The 20658-nt window shown below is 35.6% G+C and overlaps 1 protein-coding gene across 4 annotated transcripts in view; it reads right to left on the bottom strand.

Annotated features, from left to right (window-relative positions):
• Positions 1-5375: 5375 nt before the first annotated feature.
• Positions 5376-20658, bottom strand: part of LOC123537168 (electron transfer flavoprotein regulatory factor 1-like) — a 31440-nt gene continuing 16157 nt past the window's right edge. For all 4 annotated transcript variants that reach the window (XM_045320779.2, XM_045320775.2, XM_045320773.2 and 1 more), the window contains exons 2-3: positions 15922-15985; positions 5376-7440 (exon numbers count right to left, since the gene is read on the bottom strand). In XM_045320779.2, coding sequence (XP_045176714.2) covers positions 7222-7440; positions 15922-15985 — 283 coding nt within the window. In that variant the 3' untranslated portion in view covers positions 5376-7221. The remainder of the gene's footprint in view (positions 7441-15921; positions 15986-20658) is intronic.

The following is a 20658-nucleotide window of genomic DNA, read 5'->3' as shown; positions in this document are numbered from 1 at the left end:
ATTGAAACTTTTAATCCTATCAATATAATTTTAAAGATTAAGAAGTAGATTTAATCAAGAAGTTCTATAGAAGGATTTGAAACATGGATGGCTGATCTTGAAGCAAGGAAAAACCCTTGTTACATAGAACATTGATTGAACAGTAAATCAATAGAACTTTATTGAAGCAACAAATTAAATTGCTACAAAATCTATTGACCAAATGATTAAAAATGTATAGATGTTACACTTGCATGATTAAGTGATCAAACAGTGGTATCACTGGAACAAAGCTTTATTTTCAATTATTCAGAAGATGTAATTTAGCACCTACAGTGATGTAGCTTACAAGTGACCATCAAATGCTCTTTCTCTCACATATTAAGATATAACAAAATACAATACCTTGCAGGAATCTTTAAATGAATAAATAAACTACAGTTTAACTATCTGTGAATGTGATAAAGATACAGTAAAGGTATCTTATGATTCATGACAAAGGGACTGGTAGACTGTATGGGTCCTGTCTAGTGTTTAACAAAATGTTACTACATTAGCTCAATTCCTGCAACATGTGAAATATGAAAAGTTCAGTGCAAACTTGCATCCTAAAATCAAATTATTTTCTTATTGTATAGTAGGAAGTTTCTTACTGTGTAGTAGGAAGTGAGTGTTTCTTGTAGAACATATCTTTCTCAACTTAACTAAACATATTTTAGTAAAATGTGAAATAAAGTTCTAGAAATAAAGTTCTTCAGTACTAACTTATTCCTAAATTTCTTTGGATTAAAAACAACAACAACAACAGAGCAGAAAAAAGAAACAGCCAAGGGTAAGAAAAACTTTCTTTAGATAATTTATTGCGGTCTAAAAACTTATAATTCATTTTAGAGTACAATCTTAAAACTAGCACTAGCAGAGTCCAAGTTAAAGTGGCTGTTTCTGAACATGAAATTTAAATTATTTAATGTCAAAACTACATTCTGCAACTGGTCGGTTTTATAATTTTGGACCCTGTGCCCATATACATTAAAATTTCATGATGGTCTCAGAAATAAAGAATCTAAGCTGTTAAAATTTTGTTGAACTGTCTGCAACCTGAGAATGCACATTTCACTGAAACTGCTAATTCAATGAAGACAGAGCAAAATCAACATTTAGAAAATGAAAATATAAAAATTAGATTCCGATGAACTCAGGTTCCAAACTAACAAGTGAATGAAGTATTGCCATGCAATACAAGCAATTGGTAAAACGCAAAACTTAACCAAGAAATCTGATATTTTCCAAGTTCAAAAGGGGCCATAATTCTTGCAAAAAGCAGGATGGAGTTAAGTTTCCTGCTGTACAGAGTCAGCTATTGATGATGAACAAATGCTGCAAGTTTTAAAGCAATATCTTTGATAGTTTAGGAGAAAAGCTGACCTAAACATAAAACTTAACCAGGCAACACCGACGCCGATCAAAATTTATGATGACAATAACTCATCATTTTTTCTTCAAAAAATCAGATAAGCTAAAAAATGAAATGAGATCATAAAAAGAATAAAACTGAATAAAGGGAGATCATTCACTTGACACTTCCCATTAATGGCCGCTATCATTTTGTGATGTTTCAATGAAATGCCATTAATACTTTTCAAGTAATGCTCTGGACAAGCCTTATTTCTTATAATAAAGGGAGACAATTAGAAAACTAGGTATGGTAGACTTATGGTTCTCTGACACTGCACTTCCGGTCAATGGACTCTATCATTTGAAATACATTAATACTTTCCAAGTAATGCTCCGGACAAGCCTTACTTTGTAAAATAAAGGGAGATAATACAAAAACTAGGTAATGTAGAGTTATGGTTTTTTGACACTGCACTTCCTGTCATTTTGTAAAGTTTCAATGAAATGCCATTAATACTTTTCAAGTAATGCTCCAGACATTATTTTGTATAATAAAGGGAGATGATTCAAAAACTAGGTAAGGTAGAGTTATGATTCTTTGACACTGCACTTTGTCCCAATGGCCTCTATGATTATGTTTTGATACAGGAGTTAAAGCCCAATAAGTAACATGGTAGATATTACTCCATCACACAGAAAAATTCCTCGTGATACAAATCACATTAACAAATATATTCAAACACAAAGGTCAGGATGACCCTGTACAGTACTTCCCACAGATTGCACCTAGTATCTAATCTGACCTAGATTTCATTAAAATAAACCTTCTTGCATAAACAAGAGCTGTCAGTAAGACAACATGCTAGACTTTTCTCAGTGCTTGACTCTAAATTAGAGCTTTGCCAGTAAAAGGGGCTTAACTAAATCAAATAATTATATAATCAGAGTTATGGGGATAGTTTCTTCTTGTGTTTCTCAGTGCTGGACTATTCTCAGTGCTAATGTCTTAAAAATCTAACACTAGCTATATGTACAAAACTTGTCACCAGTATAATTTTTGACTATAAATATAAGTATACAAATTAGAGATCTGGTGATTGTTTCTTCAGTTGTAATCATTGATGGTAAATAACTTAAGTTTCAAGTCAATAGCTTTGAAAGTAACAGTCACAGTGATATTGAACGTTATATAAAACTAAAAAATAATTTCTAAGTTAAAAAGGGGCATAACTATGTTTTTTTGGTTTTGTTTTGGGTTTAACGCCGTTTTTCAACAGTATTTCAGTTATGTAATGGCGGGCAGTTAACCTAACCAGTGTTCCTGGATTCTGTACCAGTACAAACCTGTTCTCCGCAAGTAACTGCCAACTTCCCCACATGAATCAGAGGTGGAGGACTAATGATTTCAGACACAATGTCGTTTACCAAATAGTCACGAAGAACATACACCCCACCCGAGGATCGACCCCGCGATCCGTAGAACGACGCTCTACCTACTGAGCTAAGCGGGCGGGCTTTGGGATAACTATGTCAAAATTAAATCAGAGTTATGGTGATTGTTTCTCCTAATGCAGACTTTGATAGTAAATAACTATTTTAAGTTTCAAGTCAAAAGCTTTGATAGTAACAGAGATATTTGACTTTATCAAAAACTTTAATGACATCGGCGACACCATAGCGAGTGTAATATTTAAAAACTCTATTTTTTCTTTGGAAAGTCAAGCTAAAAAAACTTCATTTTTCACTGGATCCAGGTACTGTTAATACATCTTTTCTTTTTTTCAAATGCTGTGCTATGGCTGAATATTGATAAATAAACATCTGGTATATACCGTATTGTTTCAGTCTCTTTTTTGTAGTATATGTGTAACAATCCATGCCTCCTCACTATACTCCTGCTATGTATTATTTATTTCACTGTTTACTCTCATGTTTGGAATCAGAAAGAAAGAGTATTGGTCAGTAACTGTAAATATAATTTGAATCACATGACTTGTGTAACTGTTACCTTTAATGAATCTTTTCAACTGTACTGCTGGGAAATATTCAATGTTATGTTTAAAAATTCATTTTTCACAAAATCTTAAATGCAATATAAATTTTGGGAGCAGGTCAGTTTGATTATGTTTGTGCATAATAGCCCATTTCACTAGGGCTTTGAACGAGATTCCACGGAAATCAACGATTATGATCCGAACACATAATCGTCTGACCAATCAAATGCTGGAGGATACATGTACAAAATACAGTCGCAATATGCTATAAATAGTAACATTAATCTAAACAGTGTGGGTACGAAACTTGTAAACAATGGCGTGTGATTCTGTTTTTAAAACATGAATGTCATCTAAAACCTCTTTATCTATATTTTATCATTCAGTACATTTAACCAGAGAGCAGTGACATGAAAATACAAGGACAGAAGTCCAGCAGGAAAAATTTCTACCTTTTGTCTTGGAACTTGACCTACATACGTTACAGTACCAATATACATTACTCGGACGTGTCCAATCATGTACAGCTCGAAAGAAACTTTCCTGATAGAGCGAAAATCTGAATGCTTGTGAAGGAAACACGTAAAAATAGTAGAAATATTGAATTTTCTTAAAGTCTATGGCAGTTTTCCAGTAGAATAAGCGTCTTTCAATTCAATAAAAGGACGCTCGTCTGCTGCTGAAACGCTCGCCATTACAAAACAGTCATGTACAATTAAAAACCAGTATTTCATTGGTCAAGCCCATCAGCTGATAAGCCTCCACGTGATATGACTTTATGAAAATTTCCGACAGATTCCGAAGTTCCTATGAAATGGGCTATGTCTACAGAAGCCTTTGGGATAGGTTGGCAACCTGGATCTTTCGTTTCTGCTCAGACATGTTAATAAACAAAAAAGAATGTATAATTCCTATATTCTGATATTTTTTTATGTAAACCAGGTAGCCCATAAACCAAGTTTTTTAATGATCTGACATAGCTACTTGTGTGTTACCCAGGTAAGCCAGTTACTTTATCCTTGTTTATAAAGTTTTTCACAGAAAGCAGGTAGAAAATATGGTTTTTGAAAATGATGTATATTTCAGAACATGGCCAGCAAGAAAACAGATGTCTTACATTATGCAGAGTTTGAGAGAAAAACAAATGGAAAAGCAAAGGTAATAACTGATATAAAGTAAAACACAAGCTGCTCAAGGTCATAATTGGATGTGGAAAATGCTCCAGTTATTAAGGGTTTCGAGTGGTCCAAACATAGAACATATATAGAAAACAATTATTCCTGCAAGCATTGTTTCACTATAATATGTTACATTTCTTACTCATTTTTTTTTATCACACATCTGTGTGAAACAACCCTATGTATATTTCTGAAATACTTCTGTTTGAAATGCATGGTGATTAAATATAATCTCTAATGCACATATACTACACTCAAAATTCACAAGGTTTTCAGTATATCTGTGGTATGCTATATCCATACAGAGAACACAGTTTCAGTATATCTGTGGTATGCTATATCCATACAGAGAACACAGTTTACTGGTAATGAACTGTATAATGAACATCTATTTAGCAAACTGGTCAGTTAAACCTGCGATCTGAGTCTGACTCATTGTTGTTGTGTTTAATTGCTGTTATAAAAATAAAGTTGAACTTACATTATGATTTACATTGATAAATGATTTGATATTGATCTGTTATTATCTTAATTCTTATTTTTTTTTTTTCTGTTCAAAACAGAATTTGTGGTTAATTCTTCTGAATCACTTCAGTTGGAAAAACTTGGAATTCAGATGATTATCCTTTGTCATAAAAACTCAAAACCAATTACCTATTATCACAATGTGCTTTCATGTTACAGTAGTTTATAGCATTTAATTAGATGTTTAAGAGTTAAAATATATGCTAAATTATAAATTCGCTGTTGGCACTCAATCACACAATGATATTGTGAGGTTACAACATATTTTTCTCACCTAAGGTTGTATGTTAGAGAATAAAGACAATTAAATAAAAGATTGTAATTATTCAAAATATACAGGAATTGGCAATGAATCTTGAAATTACAAAGTTTAAAACTTGCTTTTCCTTCCAATACATTATTTCTTCAAACTCCACTAGCAACCCTTTATGAAAATTATGTAGAAACTAGAGCTGCTTTTGAAAAAAGCGCATGTATCCCACAACTGCCTTATCATCTAAATAGTGAGTCAGTCTTTATATACTGTTAACTCACTACAAATATACCTTTGGAGAATAAAAAGGCTGATTTGGGGTAATCTAAGGGCCATAATTCTCATGTGCCTTGGGCGATATGGCAAGTTAATGAACTTGGCTGAGGAATTATGGTCAAAGGCATTTGGTTCAAGTTTGATGTAGATAAGACGGCAATCGTTCAACTTTGAGCGTGGACAAGAGTAAAGAGGCTGATTTTCGGTTATTCAAGGGCCATAATTCTGAAGTGCCTTATTGGATTTGGCTAGTTATGAGCCTAAAAGGTGGATTTGGTCAGTTATCGAACTTGGCCGAGGACTATGGTCAAACACATTCTGTTCAAGTTTGGTAAAGATCGGATGAAAAATGTTCAACTAAGAGTGGGGACAAGAGTAAAAAGGCTGATTTTTGCTAATTTAAGGGCCATAATTCCAAAGTGCCTTTGCACATTCAGCTAGTTATCTAGCCTGGCTAAGGACTTATTGGCAAACACATTTTGTTCAAATTTGGTGAAGATCGGATGAGAAATGTTTGACTAAGAGTGCAAAGAAGATTTGTGACCGACACACAGGAGTAAATCAGTATGTCTCCCACACCACTGTGTGGTTGGAGACATAACTAGACCTGGAAGCTTTATGAATATCACCCCTGGTAAGCATATTAACAGACTAAAACAAGGAGATTTTGATGAAATTCTGAAAATGTACAACTAACCAAAAAGTTTATAATTCAGACTAGAAAATAACAAATAACATGACTAATATAGATATAATTATGTATAAAGTCTGCCATGTCCATGAGATAAGGATACGCAAAAAACTGTTGAGAGTCTGTAAAAGACAGAGATTCTTCCTCAGTTTTTTGGACATATCTCAAACCTAGGGTAGGATTTCCTTGTTACCACAACTTAATTAGCAAAACAGATCTATTTTCTTTCTGATTGAACAATTCTATTTTGATTTCACTAAATTATTGTTGATAAACAAGACCCTTACAGCAGTATCATGTAGCAATGACATCATCAATTGTAAACAGCTTACATTTCAAAGTTATATAGCTATCAGACTCTGTATTATAGATTAAGCAGACTTATGTATAAATAAGGTAAAAATAATGCAGTCAAATTATCAAGATAGGGTAAAGAAGTTTTTGATTGGTTTGAGACAAGAAATGTGAAACATGATCCAAAATACTTTGTTTCAGGTACAGCCCAAAGTCCAACTTTTTTTACACCAGTTTAAACTATAATTCTGAAATTAACCAACAGCAAGTATTCTGTTCCTTAAAGATAGAATTTGTAGCATATGTTCAATGGGCATTTATACGCACAGTATTTTTATTTTTACTTTCAGTTACAACCATATCAGACTGGTAAAAATATGACTTATGTTATTTTAATTATCAGTTTATTTCTTTTTACATGTCTGCAAGAGTTTTTAACTATAAAAATCATATACAATAATATCTGTATTTATTCCAAATCAATAAACTTTCGCTGCAACAAAAGTAACTATTTTATGGTAATATCCCTGACTAGCAATAAATGTATTACATTCCACTGAATACAATCAGCTTTCTCAATATCACAGAAATCATTTGGATTGATCAATTAAATTATTCATCTAGAGAAAATTTCCTTCAAGAAGGTTCTTTCTTATCATAATATCTCTTCTTCAAAGTTCTGTATTTCCTCAGCATGTACAAGGCCTCAAGTTCCTTCACAACATAGTTCCCTCTCTCTATCAACATCTCTATTTCTTTAGGGTCACTTACATCCTTGTTTTTCATAAATGCTCCTTTCAACTTGGTACGAAAATAGTCTGCACCCATTGGATACTCTTTTCCTAAATACAGCAGCTGAAAGTAAGAAAGTAATAAATGGAATTAACAAAGCTAACATAATGTATTACATTTTATGATCTAGTCTGAAGAAATCAAAAGAAAAATTATATTTTTGATACATTAAACTTACAAGCTTGCATTTTAAATCAACAAAGTTTTCATATTAAATTTCCAATGCCACTAGCATTTTAAAAAAAGAAAGCACACTTAAAATGTACTAACAGCATCACCTTTCATGCTTTATTACCATTATACCACATTTAATAGGGCAATTTTCTACATGTTAAAAGTTGCTTCATAGAAACCATTTGAAAATTTATACAAACAATTATGAATTCAAGAGAAAAGGTTCTTTTTCAAACTTAACAATCATATGTCACACTGACACAATTATATGTAGTATGGTGACTATCCAGCTCTAATGGTGGAGGAAGACCCCAGGTGCCCCTCTGTGCATTATTTCATCATGGGCCCACACCTGGATACAACCATCGACCATCTTTAAGCCAGCTGGATGGCTTCCTCACATGAAGAATTCAACGTCCCGAGTGAGGCTCGAACCCATACTGGTGAGAGGCAAGTGATTTGAAGACAGTGATCTTAACCATTTGGCCACTGAAGTCCTCAATCATGGATATCAATAGACACATACCAAAGCAAAACAAATGGTTACCTATATGACGCAGACTTGCAGGATGAAATGCAGTTCTAATGATGATGTTGGTTAACAAAGCTGAATTTATTTTTAAGCACTAAAATGATTAAAATAGACACATTCTTTATATGTTTATAGATCGTTCGTCTGAGTTACGCTGCTTGCATAGACAGTTTTTAGTAGATGGTTTTGTATTACTAAGGAAAATGTCTGTGAAAGTATATGCTAGTAGTGCCAGGAATATTTTAAAGTTTCTACTAAATAAATAAGGGGCAGGCAATGTGCATGTGTGTGATGGGAGCTGGAGTAAGAAGTTGGGGGAATAATGTGAAATGACAATATGACAATATCAAACAAGACGACTTTTCCACTACATATCAAACAAGATAACCTTTCCACTACATATCAAACAAGATGACTACAAAATGACCTTTCCACTACATATCAAACAAGGCAGTCTGAAAGACAGCTTAATCCCCTGCCACTGCTATAGATCGTGAAAGGGTAAACATTTGACCCTCAGCTGTTACCTTGACCTTGAACTGACATGGCTGACTCATGAAAATCTGTCAAGGGATTAAGAAGATACAGAGCTCAAACCTTTGACCTTGAGTTGTGACCTTGACCTTCAGTTGACATGGCTGACTCATGGGTTCTTGATGAGGTAATCATGAGACCTAAGTTTGATGAAAATCCTTGAAGAGTTTTAGGGGATACAGAGTGGACACAAAACTGAAGGCTCAAACCTTAGACACTAAGGTGTGACCTTGACCTTAAGCCTGCATGGCTGACTCATGAGTTCTGCACATCATCTTGATGAGGTGATCACTTGACCCAGGTTTCATATGAATCCTTCAAGGGGATTAGGAGATACAGAGTGGACACAAAATGGAAGACTCAAACCTTTGACCTAGAGTTGTGACCTTGACCTTGACCCAACATAGCTGACTCATAAGTTCTGCACATACTCTTGATGAGGTGATTATTTGACCCAAGTTTCATGAAAATCTTTCAAGGGGTTTAGGAGATACAAAGCGGACACAAAATGGAAGGCTCAAAACTTTGACCCGGAGTTGTGACCTTGACATTGATTGGGCACGGCTTACTCATGAGTTCTGCACATCATCTTGATGAGGTGATCACTTGACCCCAAGTTTTATAAAATTCTTTTCAAGGGGTTTAGGAGATACAGAGCAGACACAAAATAAAAGGCTTAAACCTTTGACCCTAAGTTGTGACCTTGACCTTGAGTCAGTATGGCTAACTCATGAGTTCTGCACATTGTCTCGATGAGGTGATCATTTGACGTAAGTTTCATGAAAATCTTTCAAGGGCTTTAGGAGATACAGAGCGGACACAAAATGGAAGGCTCAAATCTTTGACCCTAAGTTGTGACCTTGACCTTGAGTCAGTATGGCTGCCTCATGAGTTCTGCACATCGTCTTGATGAGATGATCATTTGACCAAAGTTTTATAAAATTCCTTCAAGGGGTTTAGGAGATACAGAGCGGACACAAAATGGAAGGCTCAAACCTTTGACCTTGAGTTATGACCTTGACCTTAAGCCAACATGGGTGACTCATGAGTTCTGCACATCGTCTTGATGAGGCACAAGTTTCATGAAAATCCTTCAAGGGGTTTAGGAGATATGAAGTGGACACGAAAGTGTTACGGACAGACTGACGGAATGACAGACGGACAGAAGGATGGACAGAAAGACAGATGGCGACCATTCCTATAACCCCGCCCCCACCACTTGTGGCGAGGGATTAACAAGATGACCATTCCACTACATATCAAACAATTGACCTTCCCACTATATATCAAACAAGATGACCTTTTCACTTCATACATATAGGGAAAAGAGACCATACAACCCAGTGGAGGTTTCTGCCATGAACAGAATAATTTGTACAATCTTAGTCACCCAAAAAACATTTGTGTTATATTAGTTTTAAAATTTGGCCTGCTGTTTCTAACAAGAACATTTTTCCAATATATATATATATCTAATTTGTGTGAAATTATCAGCAGTTTCACACAGGATTTTTTAAATGTTTATTATATACATATAGGAAAAAGTGACCATGCCCTCTGGCGGCCATGTTTTTTGACAAATCAAAGACACAGGGACCATTTGTGTGAAATTATTTTAGAATTGGGCCAGCAGTTTCACATAAGAAGATTTTAAAGTTTCCACTATATACATATAGGGAAGGTGACCATGCCCTCTGGTGGCCATGTTTTTAAATGAATTGGAATAAACTGAATTTTGTAGAGGGTCATACATGTAGAGGGTCATACAAGGACCATTTGCATAAAACTATTTTAAAATTGGGCTAATTTAACACAAGAACTTGAAAAAGATTTTATAAGTTTCCATTACCTACATAATTGACCTTACGCCAGATAGCCTGTAGCCACGCCTACCAGTTTTCAGGGGGAACAATTCATGCTAGGCCCGACAAACAAAAGAATCAAATGGCGACGGCAGAAATGTTTTGCCGGACATTCTAGTTGATTTCGGCGTACGCTACCTCAATTCACACGTATTCTAAAGTGAAAAGGCAAAACACAATTGTTAATAAGTGGATGTTCTGTAGCGAAACATAAATTCTACAAAAAAAAAACAACGATACGTTGTTGTTAAAAGCCGGGAACTGCACCCGAGTATGAGGAAAACTAAACAAGGCAGGGGGCCGAGCGGAAAACACGTAAAAAAGACGGAAATCTCTGAAACCATTATAGCTGATTTTGTGGGGATTTTTTAATTGTCCGTTTCTATTTCATTATAGAAACGTCAAATTTCGATCTCCGGAAATCATGTAGGGTATGACTATATTAAGCAAACTAGAACATTGATTTTTATTAATTAAGGTTGAAATCAGACTGTGGATTCTGAATCCTATTTCAAAATAATTAGATAAATTAAATAAGGTAATTTACATGTAAAAATTGTCACTTGTGTCATTTAAGAAACGTCTGATTTCGAAATACCGGAACTCATTTAAGATGCTCATATCATTGTTCAACATTATTCAGATACATAGCATTTAATGTCTAATACTTAGACATGATGTGTTTTAAGTATAAGTAAAGAAAGTTCTCTTATTAGAATTAAAACGTGTAAATGATAAATAAATAAGAGATAGTCCAAGGTGATGATATAGTCCATACTCATATATTCAAGACATATACCGGCGCATCGCAGCTTAAAACAATGTTTGAGCCTACCAAATTTCTTTATAAAGTATACAGAATGAATGTATAATTTTTTGTTTAAGAACATATCTTCTTTATACGAAATATGCTATTTTTTCTGGAATTTTAGACGAAGTTTACGCTGTCTATTAAAATGAAATTTAGAACGAAAGCACTCACCGAGTGCTAAGTCAAAACTTTGAGCGCCTGGAAAATTGTTGATTAGACTCATTAAAAATAATCTTATATTAATCATAGTTTTTTATCATGTTTATTATTTGTTGTATTATCACCCAGGTATGACTTAACATACACCAGTGGGAGATTGATGTAAACCTTAAAAAATGCATAAATCATGTTTCCGGTACATTAAGGCATAATATTTACACGTTACCATTCAAATAATATAGAACATCAAATACTTGTGTTTCATCAGTACATACCAGTTACTCTGGTAACTGATGGAATATTTTTACTATTGAATAAAGAATACTAGGCACTTTTGTTAAATAAGAAAGTTAATTTTCATAGAATTTTACACTGATTTAAATGAAATAATTAAAACGTTATAACACAATGAGTGCTAAGTCGAACTGCTTTGCTTTTAAACACTCTTATAAGATTTTTAAGATCAACTATTCTTGAGGACGTCCACAGAGCCTGATACATCGTTGACAATATTCGAGGTCTGAGAGTGGATTTGGAAAAGGGAAGCGCTCTAGTATTACACTCTCTTCCCTGTGTCTGATGTCGTAACGTCACCTTTTTACCATTTTGGACGATTTTTCGGTGGTATTTATATTCTTTGACTGGCGAGTCCGGCACTAAGTTTGACGGACAAAATGGCGGTTAACAACAAGGCTTATCAGTTCTGTTATCTGATTGGTCAGTTGGAACCTGTCAATCAACACTGGCGTAAGGTCAATTTATAGGTAAAGGGACCACGCTCCTTGGTGGCCATATATTTTTATGAATCTGAATAATCTGAACAATCTTATGAGGACTATTTGTGTAAAATATTTTAAAATAGGACCAGTGCTTTAGGAGGGGATTTTTCTATTTTTAGCTCTGGCTGCCCATATGTGCAACTAAGCAAAACAATTAAAACAACTTTGGTAGAGAACCACCCAATTAATACATCCAAGCCAAGTTTCATCAAAATACATGTACATTCAGTGCTTTTGGAGCTGTTGTTTATATAAAGTGTTGACTACTGACAGAAGGACTCAGTGAAGGACATTAATGCACAATGGACACAGCATGACCATAATAGCTCACAATGAGCACTTTGTGCTCAGGTAAGCTAAATAATTGTGAAGAACAATCAACACAAGACAGAATCCTCATACACTGATAGCTCACACCGAAACTTTGCTTACTGTTTTGTACAGTTTTATAACCTTTGGTCTGAGCGGATTACAAGCACTTACTGTTTTGTACAGTTTTATAACCTTTGGTCTGAGCGGATTACAAGCACTTACTGTTTTGTACAGTTTTATAAGCTTTGGTCTGAGTGGATTACAAGTACTTACTGTATTGTGCAGTTAAACAACCTTTGGTCTCAGCGGATTACAAGCACTTACTGTTTTGTAGTTAAATAACCTTTGGTCTGAGTGGATTACAAGTACTCAATGTTTTATACAGTTTTATAACCTTTGGTCTGAGCGGATTACAAGCACTTACTGTATTGTGCAGTTAAATAACCTTTGGTCTGAGCGGATTACAAGCACTTACTGTTTTGTACAGTTAAATAACCTTTGGTCTGAGCGGATTACAAGCACTTACTGTTTTGTACAGTTAAATAACCTTTGGTCTGAGCGGATTACAAGCACTTACTGTTTTGTACAGTTAAATAACCTTTGGTCTGAGCGGATTACAAGCACTTACTGTATTGTGCAGTTCAACGACCTTTGGTCTGAGCGGATTACAAGCACTTACTGTATTGTGCAGTTCAACGACCTTTGGTCTGAGCGGATTACAAGCACTTACTGTATTGTGCAGTTCAACGACCTTTGGTCTGAGCGGATTACAAGCACTTACTGTATTGTGCAGTTCAACGACCTTTGGTCTGAGCGGATTACAAGCACTTACTGTATTGTGCAGTCCAAAGACCTTTGGTCTGAGCAGATTACAAGTACTTAATGTATTGTGCAGTTCAAGAACGGATTACAAGTACTTACTGTTTTGTGCAGTTCAACGACCTTTGGTCTGAGCGGATTACAAGTACTTACTGTATTGTGCAGTTCAAGAGCGGATTACAAGTACTTACTGTATTGAGCAGTTCAAGAGCGGATTACAAGCACTTACTGTTTTGTGCAGTTCAACGACCTTTGGTCTGAGCGGATTACAAGCACTTACTGTACTGTGCAGTTCAACGACCTTTGGTCTGAGCGGATTACAAGTACTTACTGTATTGTGCAGTTCAAGAGCAGATTACAAGCACTTACTGTATTGTACAGTTCAACGACCTTTGGTCTGAGCGGATTACAAGCACTTACTGTATTGTGCAGTTCAACGACCTTTGGTCTGAGCGGATTACAAGCACTTACTGTATTGTGCAGTTCAACGACCTTTGGTCTGAGCGGATTACAAGCACTTACTGTATTGTGCAGTTCAACGACCTTTGGTCTGAGCGGATTACAAGCACTTACTGTATTGTGCAGTTCAACGACCTTTGGTCTGAGCGGATTACATGCACTTACTGTATTGTGCAGTTCAACGACCTTTGGTCTGAGCGGATTACAAGCACTAACTGTATTGTGCAGTTCAAAGACCTTTGGTCTGAGCAGATTACAAGTACTTACTGTATTGTGCAGTTCAAGAGCGGATTACAAGTACTTACTGTTTTGTGCAGTTCAACGACCTTTGGTCTGAGCGGATTACAAGTACTTACTGTATTGTGCAGTTCAAGAGCGGATTACAAGCACTTACTGTATTGTGCAGTTCAACGACCTTTGGTCTGAGCGGATTACAAGTACTTACTGTATTGTGCAGTTCAAGAGCGGATTACAAGCACTTACTGTATTGTGCAGTTCAACGACCTTTGGTCTGAGCGGATTACAAGCACTTACTGTACTTTGCAGTTCAGCGACCTTTGGTCTGAGCGGATTACAAGTACTTACTGTATTGTAAAGTTCAAGAGCAGATTACAAGCACTTACTGTATTGTGCAGTTCAACGACCTTTGGTCTGAGCGGATTACAAGTACTTACTGTATTGTGCAGTGCAACGACCTTTGGTCTGAGCGGATTACAAGCACTTACTGTATTGTGCAGTTCAACGACCTTTGGTCTGAGCGGATTACAAGCACTTACTGTATTGTGCAGTTCAACGACCTTTGGTCTGAGCGGATTACAAGCACTTACTGTATTGTGCAGTTCAACGACCTTTGGTCTGAGCGGATTACAAGCACTTACTGTATTGTGCAGTTCAACGTCCTTTGGTCTGAGCAGATTACAAGGACTTACTGAATTGTGCAGTTCAACGACCTTTGGTCTGAGCGGATAACAAGTACTTACTGTTTTCTAGTTCAACGACCTCTGGTCTGAGCGGATTACAAGTACTTACTGTTTACTATTTTGAACAATTCAACGACCTTTGGTCTTAGCGGATTACAAGTACTTACTGTATTGTGCAGTTCAACGACCTTTGGTCTGAGCAGATTACAAGTACTTACTGTATTGTGCAGTTCAACGACCTTTGGTCTGAGCGGATTACAAGCACTTACTGTATTGTGCAGTTCAACGACCTTTGGTCTGAGCAGATTACAAGCACTTACTGTATTGTGCAGTTCAACGTCCTTTGGTCTGAGCAGATAACAAGTACTTACTGTTTTGTAGTTCAATGACCTTTGGTCTGAGCGGATTACAAGTACTTACTGTATTGTGCAGTTCAACGACCTTTGGTCTGAGCGGATAACAAGTACTTACTGTTTTGTAGTTTAACGACCTTTGGTCTGAGCGGATTACAAGTACTTACTGTATTGTGCAGTTCAACGACCTTTGGTCTGAGCGGATAACAAGTACTTACTGTTTTGTAGTTCAACGACCTTTGGTCTGAGCAGATTACAAGTACTTACTGTTTTGTAGTTCAATGAATTTTGGTCTAAGTTGATTTACAAGACTTAGTGTTTACTATTTTGTACAGCTCAATGACCTTTGGTCTGAGCGGATTACAAGCACTTACTGTATTGTGCAGTTCAACGACCTTTGGTCTGAGCAGATTACAAGTACTTACTGTTTTGTAGTTCAATGACCTTTGGTCTAAGCGGATAACAAGTACTTACTGTTTTGTAGTTCAATGACCTTTGGTCTGAGCGGATAACAAGTACTTACTGTTATGTAGTTCAATGACCTTTGGTCTGAGCGGATAACAAGTACTTACTGTTATGTAGTTCAATGACCTTTGGTCTAAGTTGATTTACAAGTACTTATTGTTTTGTACAGTTCAATGAATTTTGGTCTAAGTTGATTTACAAGTACTTATTGTTTTGTACAGTTCAATGACCTTTGGTCTAAGTTGATTTACAAGTACTTATTGTTTTATACAGTTCAATGAATTTTGGTCTAAGTTGATTTACAAGTACTTATTGTTTTGTACAGTTCAATGACCTTTGGTCTAAGTTGATTTACAAGTACTTACTGTTTTGTACAGTTCAATGACCTTTGGTCTCAGTGGATTACTTGCCATGGCTTCCTTTGCATTTCTGAAAAACATAGACAAAGAGTGCCATACTGTCATAAAATATGCCCGTCTAAATAATATTCAGTTATGTATCATAAAAAGATTTTGAGTAGTTCAAGGGTCTAACAGTGCCTGTGGTGATTTGGGTGGTTTTCGAACTTTGCTGATATATTATGCCCATAAACTTTATTACAATGTTTGGTGAAGATTGGATGAAAACTGTTTGACTTAGAGGGCTGACAAAGTTAAATTACCGTATATTTTCGCTTATAAGACGCATTGTTTTGAGTCATATTTCCAGGTCAGAAAGTGGGGAGCATCTCATAAAAGTGTACTATGTACAGGGAAATTAAAAAAAAAAAAGAAACCCCAGATTGTATGTATGACATCTTATAAGCGAGTGCGTCTTATAAGTGAAAATATATGGTAGTAGATTTCTAGTAATTCAAGAGCTATAATCCAAGAGTGCCTGGGGCGATTTGGCTAGTTATGGAACTTGGCCAAAATATTATGCCCACAAACATTGTCAGCCAGTTTGGTGAAGATCAGATGAAAACTGTTTGATTTAGAGAGCGCAAAAGGCTAATTTTGCAGTTTTTCAAGTAATTCAAAGGCCATAACCCAAGTGTGCTTGAGGCCATTTGTCTGATTATCTACCTTGGCCCAGATATTATGCCCAAAACGTTTTCATCAAGTTTGGTGAAGATCAGATAAAAACTGTTTGACTTAGACAGCTGACAAGGCTAAATTTGCAGATTTCGAGTAATTCAAGGGCCATAATCCAAGAGGACCTGGGGCGATTTGGCTGGTTATATAACTTGGCCAAGATATTATGCCCACATACATTATCAGCAAGTTTGGTGAAGAGTGGATGAAAACTGTTTTACTTAGAGAGCGGACATGCTTTTGGATGCCAACTGCCTGCCGCCGCCCACCATGGGTGTTCGCATATGCCCAGCTCTTTTAGAGACGGGCATATAAACAAGAGGGCCAAGATGGCCCTAGGTCGCTCACCTGAGAAACACAGCATAACAGTGTAAACACGTTTGACCTAGTGATTTCATGGAAACAAATATTCTGACCAATTTTCATTAAGATAATGGACCAAAAATGTGGTTTCTTAAGTGTAAACAAGTATTTTCTTCAATTTGACCTAGTGACCTAATTTTTCAGCCAAGATGACCTACATTTGAACTTGACCTAGATTTGATCAAGGCAATCATTCTGATCAAATTATACAGGCCTCCTAGCAGGCCTGAACAAAAACAAAGGTTTTTATAAAGGCTCCAATCTATGGAAATAAAGGCCTTTTAGTGTAAAATATTAAAAGGACATTTCTATCCCACAGAGATATTTTTTTATGTTTTGAGTCAGTATAACTTCGTCTTAGTTTCTGAGGACAATTACGACATTAAAAACACAAGGGAATCTTAAAGAGTAAATAAAGGCTATTTTTGTCGGAATTCTCGTTGAAAACACATAATATATATAGGTATTTACTAAAAAAAAGTTAATTTATAATAAAATTTATATGGAAACCCACACTCTAAAACAACAGATATCAAATAGGCATGTTTGATATTATCTCATACTGTTTGAATTATACATTATGATTGATATAAATACCTAACTTAATGGGCATACCTACTTTCACTGCACATTTATATCACCTATTTTTGTATATGGTTCCTGTTTTATACATTGTAGTGTCTACATCAACTTTGCTCAGAATGCTGTATCTTCACCAGACCTTGTCCACTGTTACCATAGTGTAAACATCATGTCACCAGACCATTTCAAGCATTCAGCTCCATGGTACCATGTGCTGAATACATGGAACACCCATGGTCTGGTAAACACTACTGCAAACATCTACATGTATGTGGTCTGGTGAACACAACAGCATTCTGAAAAACTCAAGATGAAAGATACACAAGCAGTATCCTAATAACAACATTTAAAAGTGGGGAAGAAATACAGTAGTATAACCATTACTTGCTTTAAACTGGCACGGCAAGCAGTCTGAACAAAAATATAGGTTTTGAGTGAAAATTACAGGCTATTTGGCCGTTTTAAAGGTTTTTTCAGATTTAAAGGTTTTAAAGGTTTGCTCTGAAATTAAAGGTTTTTAAAGATTTCACTAAGAGGCCTGAATTATATGAACCTCAATTGAACAAGACCTGTCCGTAAGACAGCCAAGCTCGACTATTCGAAATATTGACCCAGAAGCAGGAAAATATTACCCAAAAAAGTTAAATATCAAAAGAGTTTTAAGTACAAAAGGGGGAATAATTTGACCAAAATGCATATCAGTTATGGGACTTGCTGTTATCAACTAGTTTTATAACCCCGAAGGCACATGAGAAGTTTCAATTCAATATCTGCATTAGTTTTGGAGATAGAAACTTGCATGTAAAACTTTAACCAGACTTTTCAAAGTCCAAAAGGGGGCATAATTTGCCAAAAATACATGCCAGAGTTATGGGACTTGATCCAGTGAGGTTAGTAATTGATCTAGAAAAAGAAAAAATAAGTTTCAAATCTATATGCCTTTTAGTAATAGCTGTATGTACTTGCACGTAAAACTAACCAGAATTTGCTAAGTCCAAAAGGGGGCATAATTTGGCCAAAATGAAGGTCAGAGTTATGGGATTTGATCCTATCAACTAGTTTTATAACCCCGAAGACACATGTGAAGTTTCAAATCAATATCTGCATTAGTTTTGGAGATAATAACTTGCATGTAAAACTTTAACCAAAATTTTCTTAGTCTAAAAGGGGGCATAATTTGCCCAAAAAACATGTCAGAGTTATGGGACTTGACCCAGTGAGGTTGGTAATTGATCTAGGAAAAGAAAAAATAAGTTTCAAATCTATATGCCTTTTAGAAATAGTTGTATGTACTTGCACGCAAAACTTTAACCAGAATTTTGTAAGTCCAAAAGGGGGCATAATTTGGCCAAAATGAAAGTAAGAGTTATGGGACTTGCTGCTATCAACTAGTTTTATAACCCCGAAAACAAATGTGAAGTTTCAAATCAATATCTGCATTAGTTTTGGAGTTAGTAACTTGCATGTAAAACTTTAACCAAAACTTTCTAAGTCTAAAAGGGGGCATAATTTGCTCAAAATAGTCAAAATACATGTCAGAGTTATGGGTCTTGACCCAGAGAGGTTGGTAATTGATCTAGAAAAAGAAAAAATAAGTTTCAAATCTATATGCCTTTTAGTAATAGCTGTATGTACTTGCACGCAAAACTTTAACCAGAATTTTGTAAGTCCAAAAGGGGGCATAATTTGGCCAAAATGAAAGTAAGAGTTATGGGACTTGCTGCTATCAACTAGTTTTATAACCCCGAAGACACATGTGAAGTTTCAAACCAATATCTGCATTAGTTTTGGAGATAGTAACTTGCATGTAAAACTTTAACCAAAATTTTCTAAGTCCAAAAGGGGGCATAATTTGCTCAAAATACATGTCAGAGTTATGGGACTTGACCCAGAGAGGTTGGTAATTGACCTAGAAAAAGAAGAAATAAGTTTCAAAGCTATATGCCTTTCATTGATGGCTGTATGTACTTGCATGCAAAAACTTAACCAAGGTGTGACGCCGACGCCGACGCCAGGGTGAGTAGAATAGCTAGACTATTCTTCGAATAGTCGAGCTAAAAATACAACCTCTATCACATACAAAACGTTTTAAATTGATTTGTCCTAGCGACCTAGTTTTTTACTACAGATCACTCATATTCTAATTTGACCTAGAATTCATCAAGGCTATCATTCTGACTAAATTTTATGAATATCCAGTGTAAAATGCAGCCCCTATTGCATACACAAGGTTTTTCTTTAATTTGACCGGCTGACCTAGTTTTTTACCCTAGATGACCCACATTCAGATTCGACCTAGATTTCATCCTGACAAACATTCTGATCCAATTTCATGAAGATCCGGTATAAAATGTAGCCCTGATTGCATACACAAGTTTTTCTTTGATTTGACCTATTTACCTAGTTTTTGATCCCAGATGACCCATATTTTAATCTGACCTAGAATTCATCAAGGCAATCATTCATGAAGATCAATTGAAAAAATACAGCCTCTATCGCATACACAAGGTTTTTCTCTGATTTGACCTAGTGACCTAGTTTTTGACCCCAGATGACCCATTTTCAAAGTTGGCCTAGATTTCATCAAGGTAATCATTCTGACGAAATTTCATGAAGATCAGTTGAAAAATACAGCCTCTATTGCATACACAAGCTAAATGTTGACAAACGACAGACAGAAGCCGGACGCCGGACATCGAGCAATCACAAAAACTCACCTGAGCATTGCTCCGGTGAGCTAAAAAGTGGAAAACCACAGGGCGCCCAGCATAACATAAACAAAAACGTTGCATGCTCAGTTTGACCGAGCCTGTTCATGGACTGTAGTGGAAATGCATGCTACCGTCCATGCCCTCTAGCTCTATTATTAATTATTTGCATTTACAGCTGACTTTTTTCAAAAACATATTTAGTATCCTTGGTAACTTCTACTAATTTTTGAAAGAGAACTGGTATCTTTAAGAGAAAGAAAAATAGTACCTAAAACTGGTACATTCTGAAGGAATGTATAGCACCTTTTTTCAACTTTAAAGGAAATTTAATTATTTAAATACTGATTTATTATTACATTTTAAAATTACTATA

This window comes from Mercenaria mercenaria, chromosome 17, assembly GCF_021730395.1.
Source record: "Mercenaria mercenaria strain notata chromosome 17, MADL_Memer_1, whole genome shotgun sequence".
Taxonomy (NCBI): domain Eukaryota; kingdom Metazoa; phylum Mollusca; class Bivalvia; order Venerida; family Veneridae; genus Mercenaria; species Mercenaria mercenaria.
The sequence above is the reverse complement of the archived record's forward strand: the minus strand, read 5'-3'. Positions and strand labels throughout refer to the sequence as shown.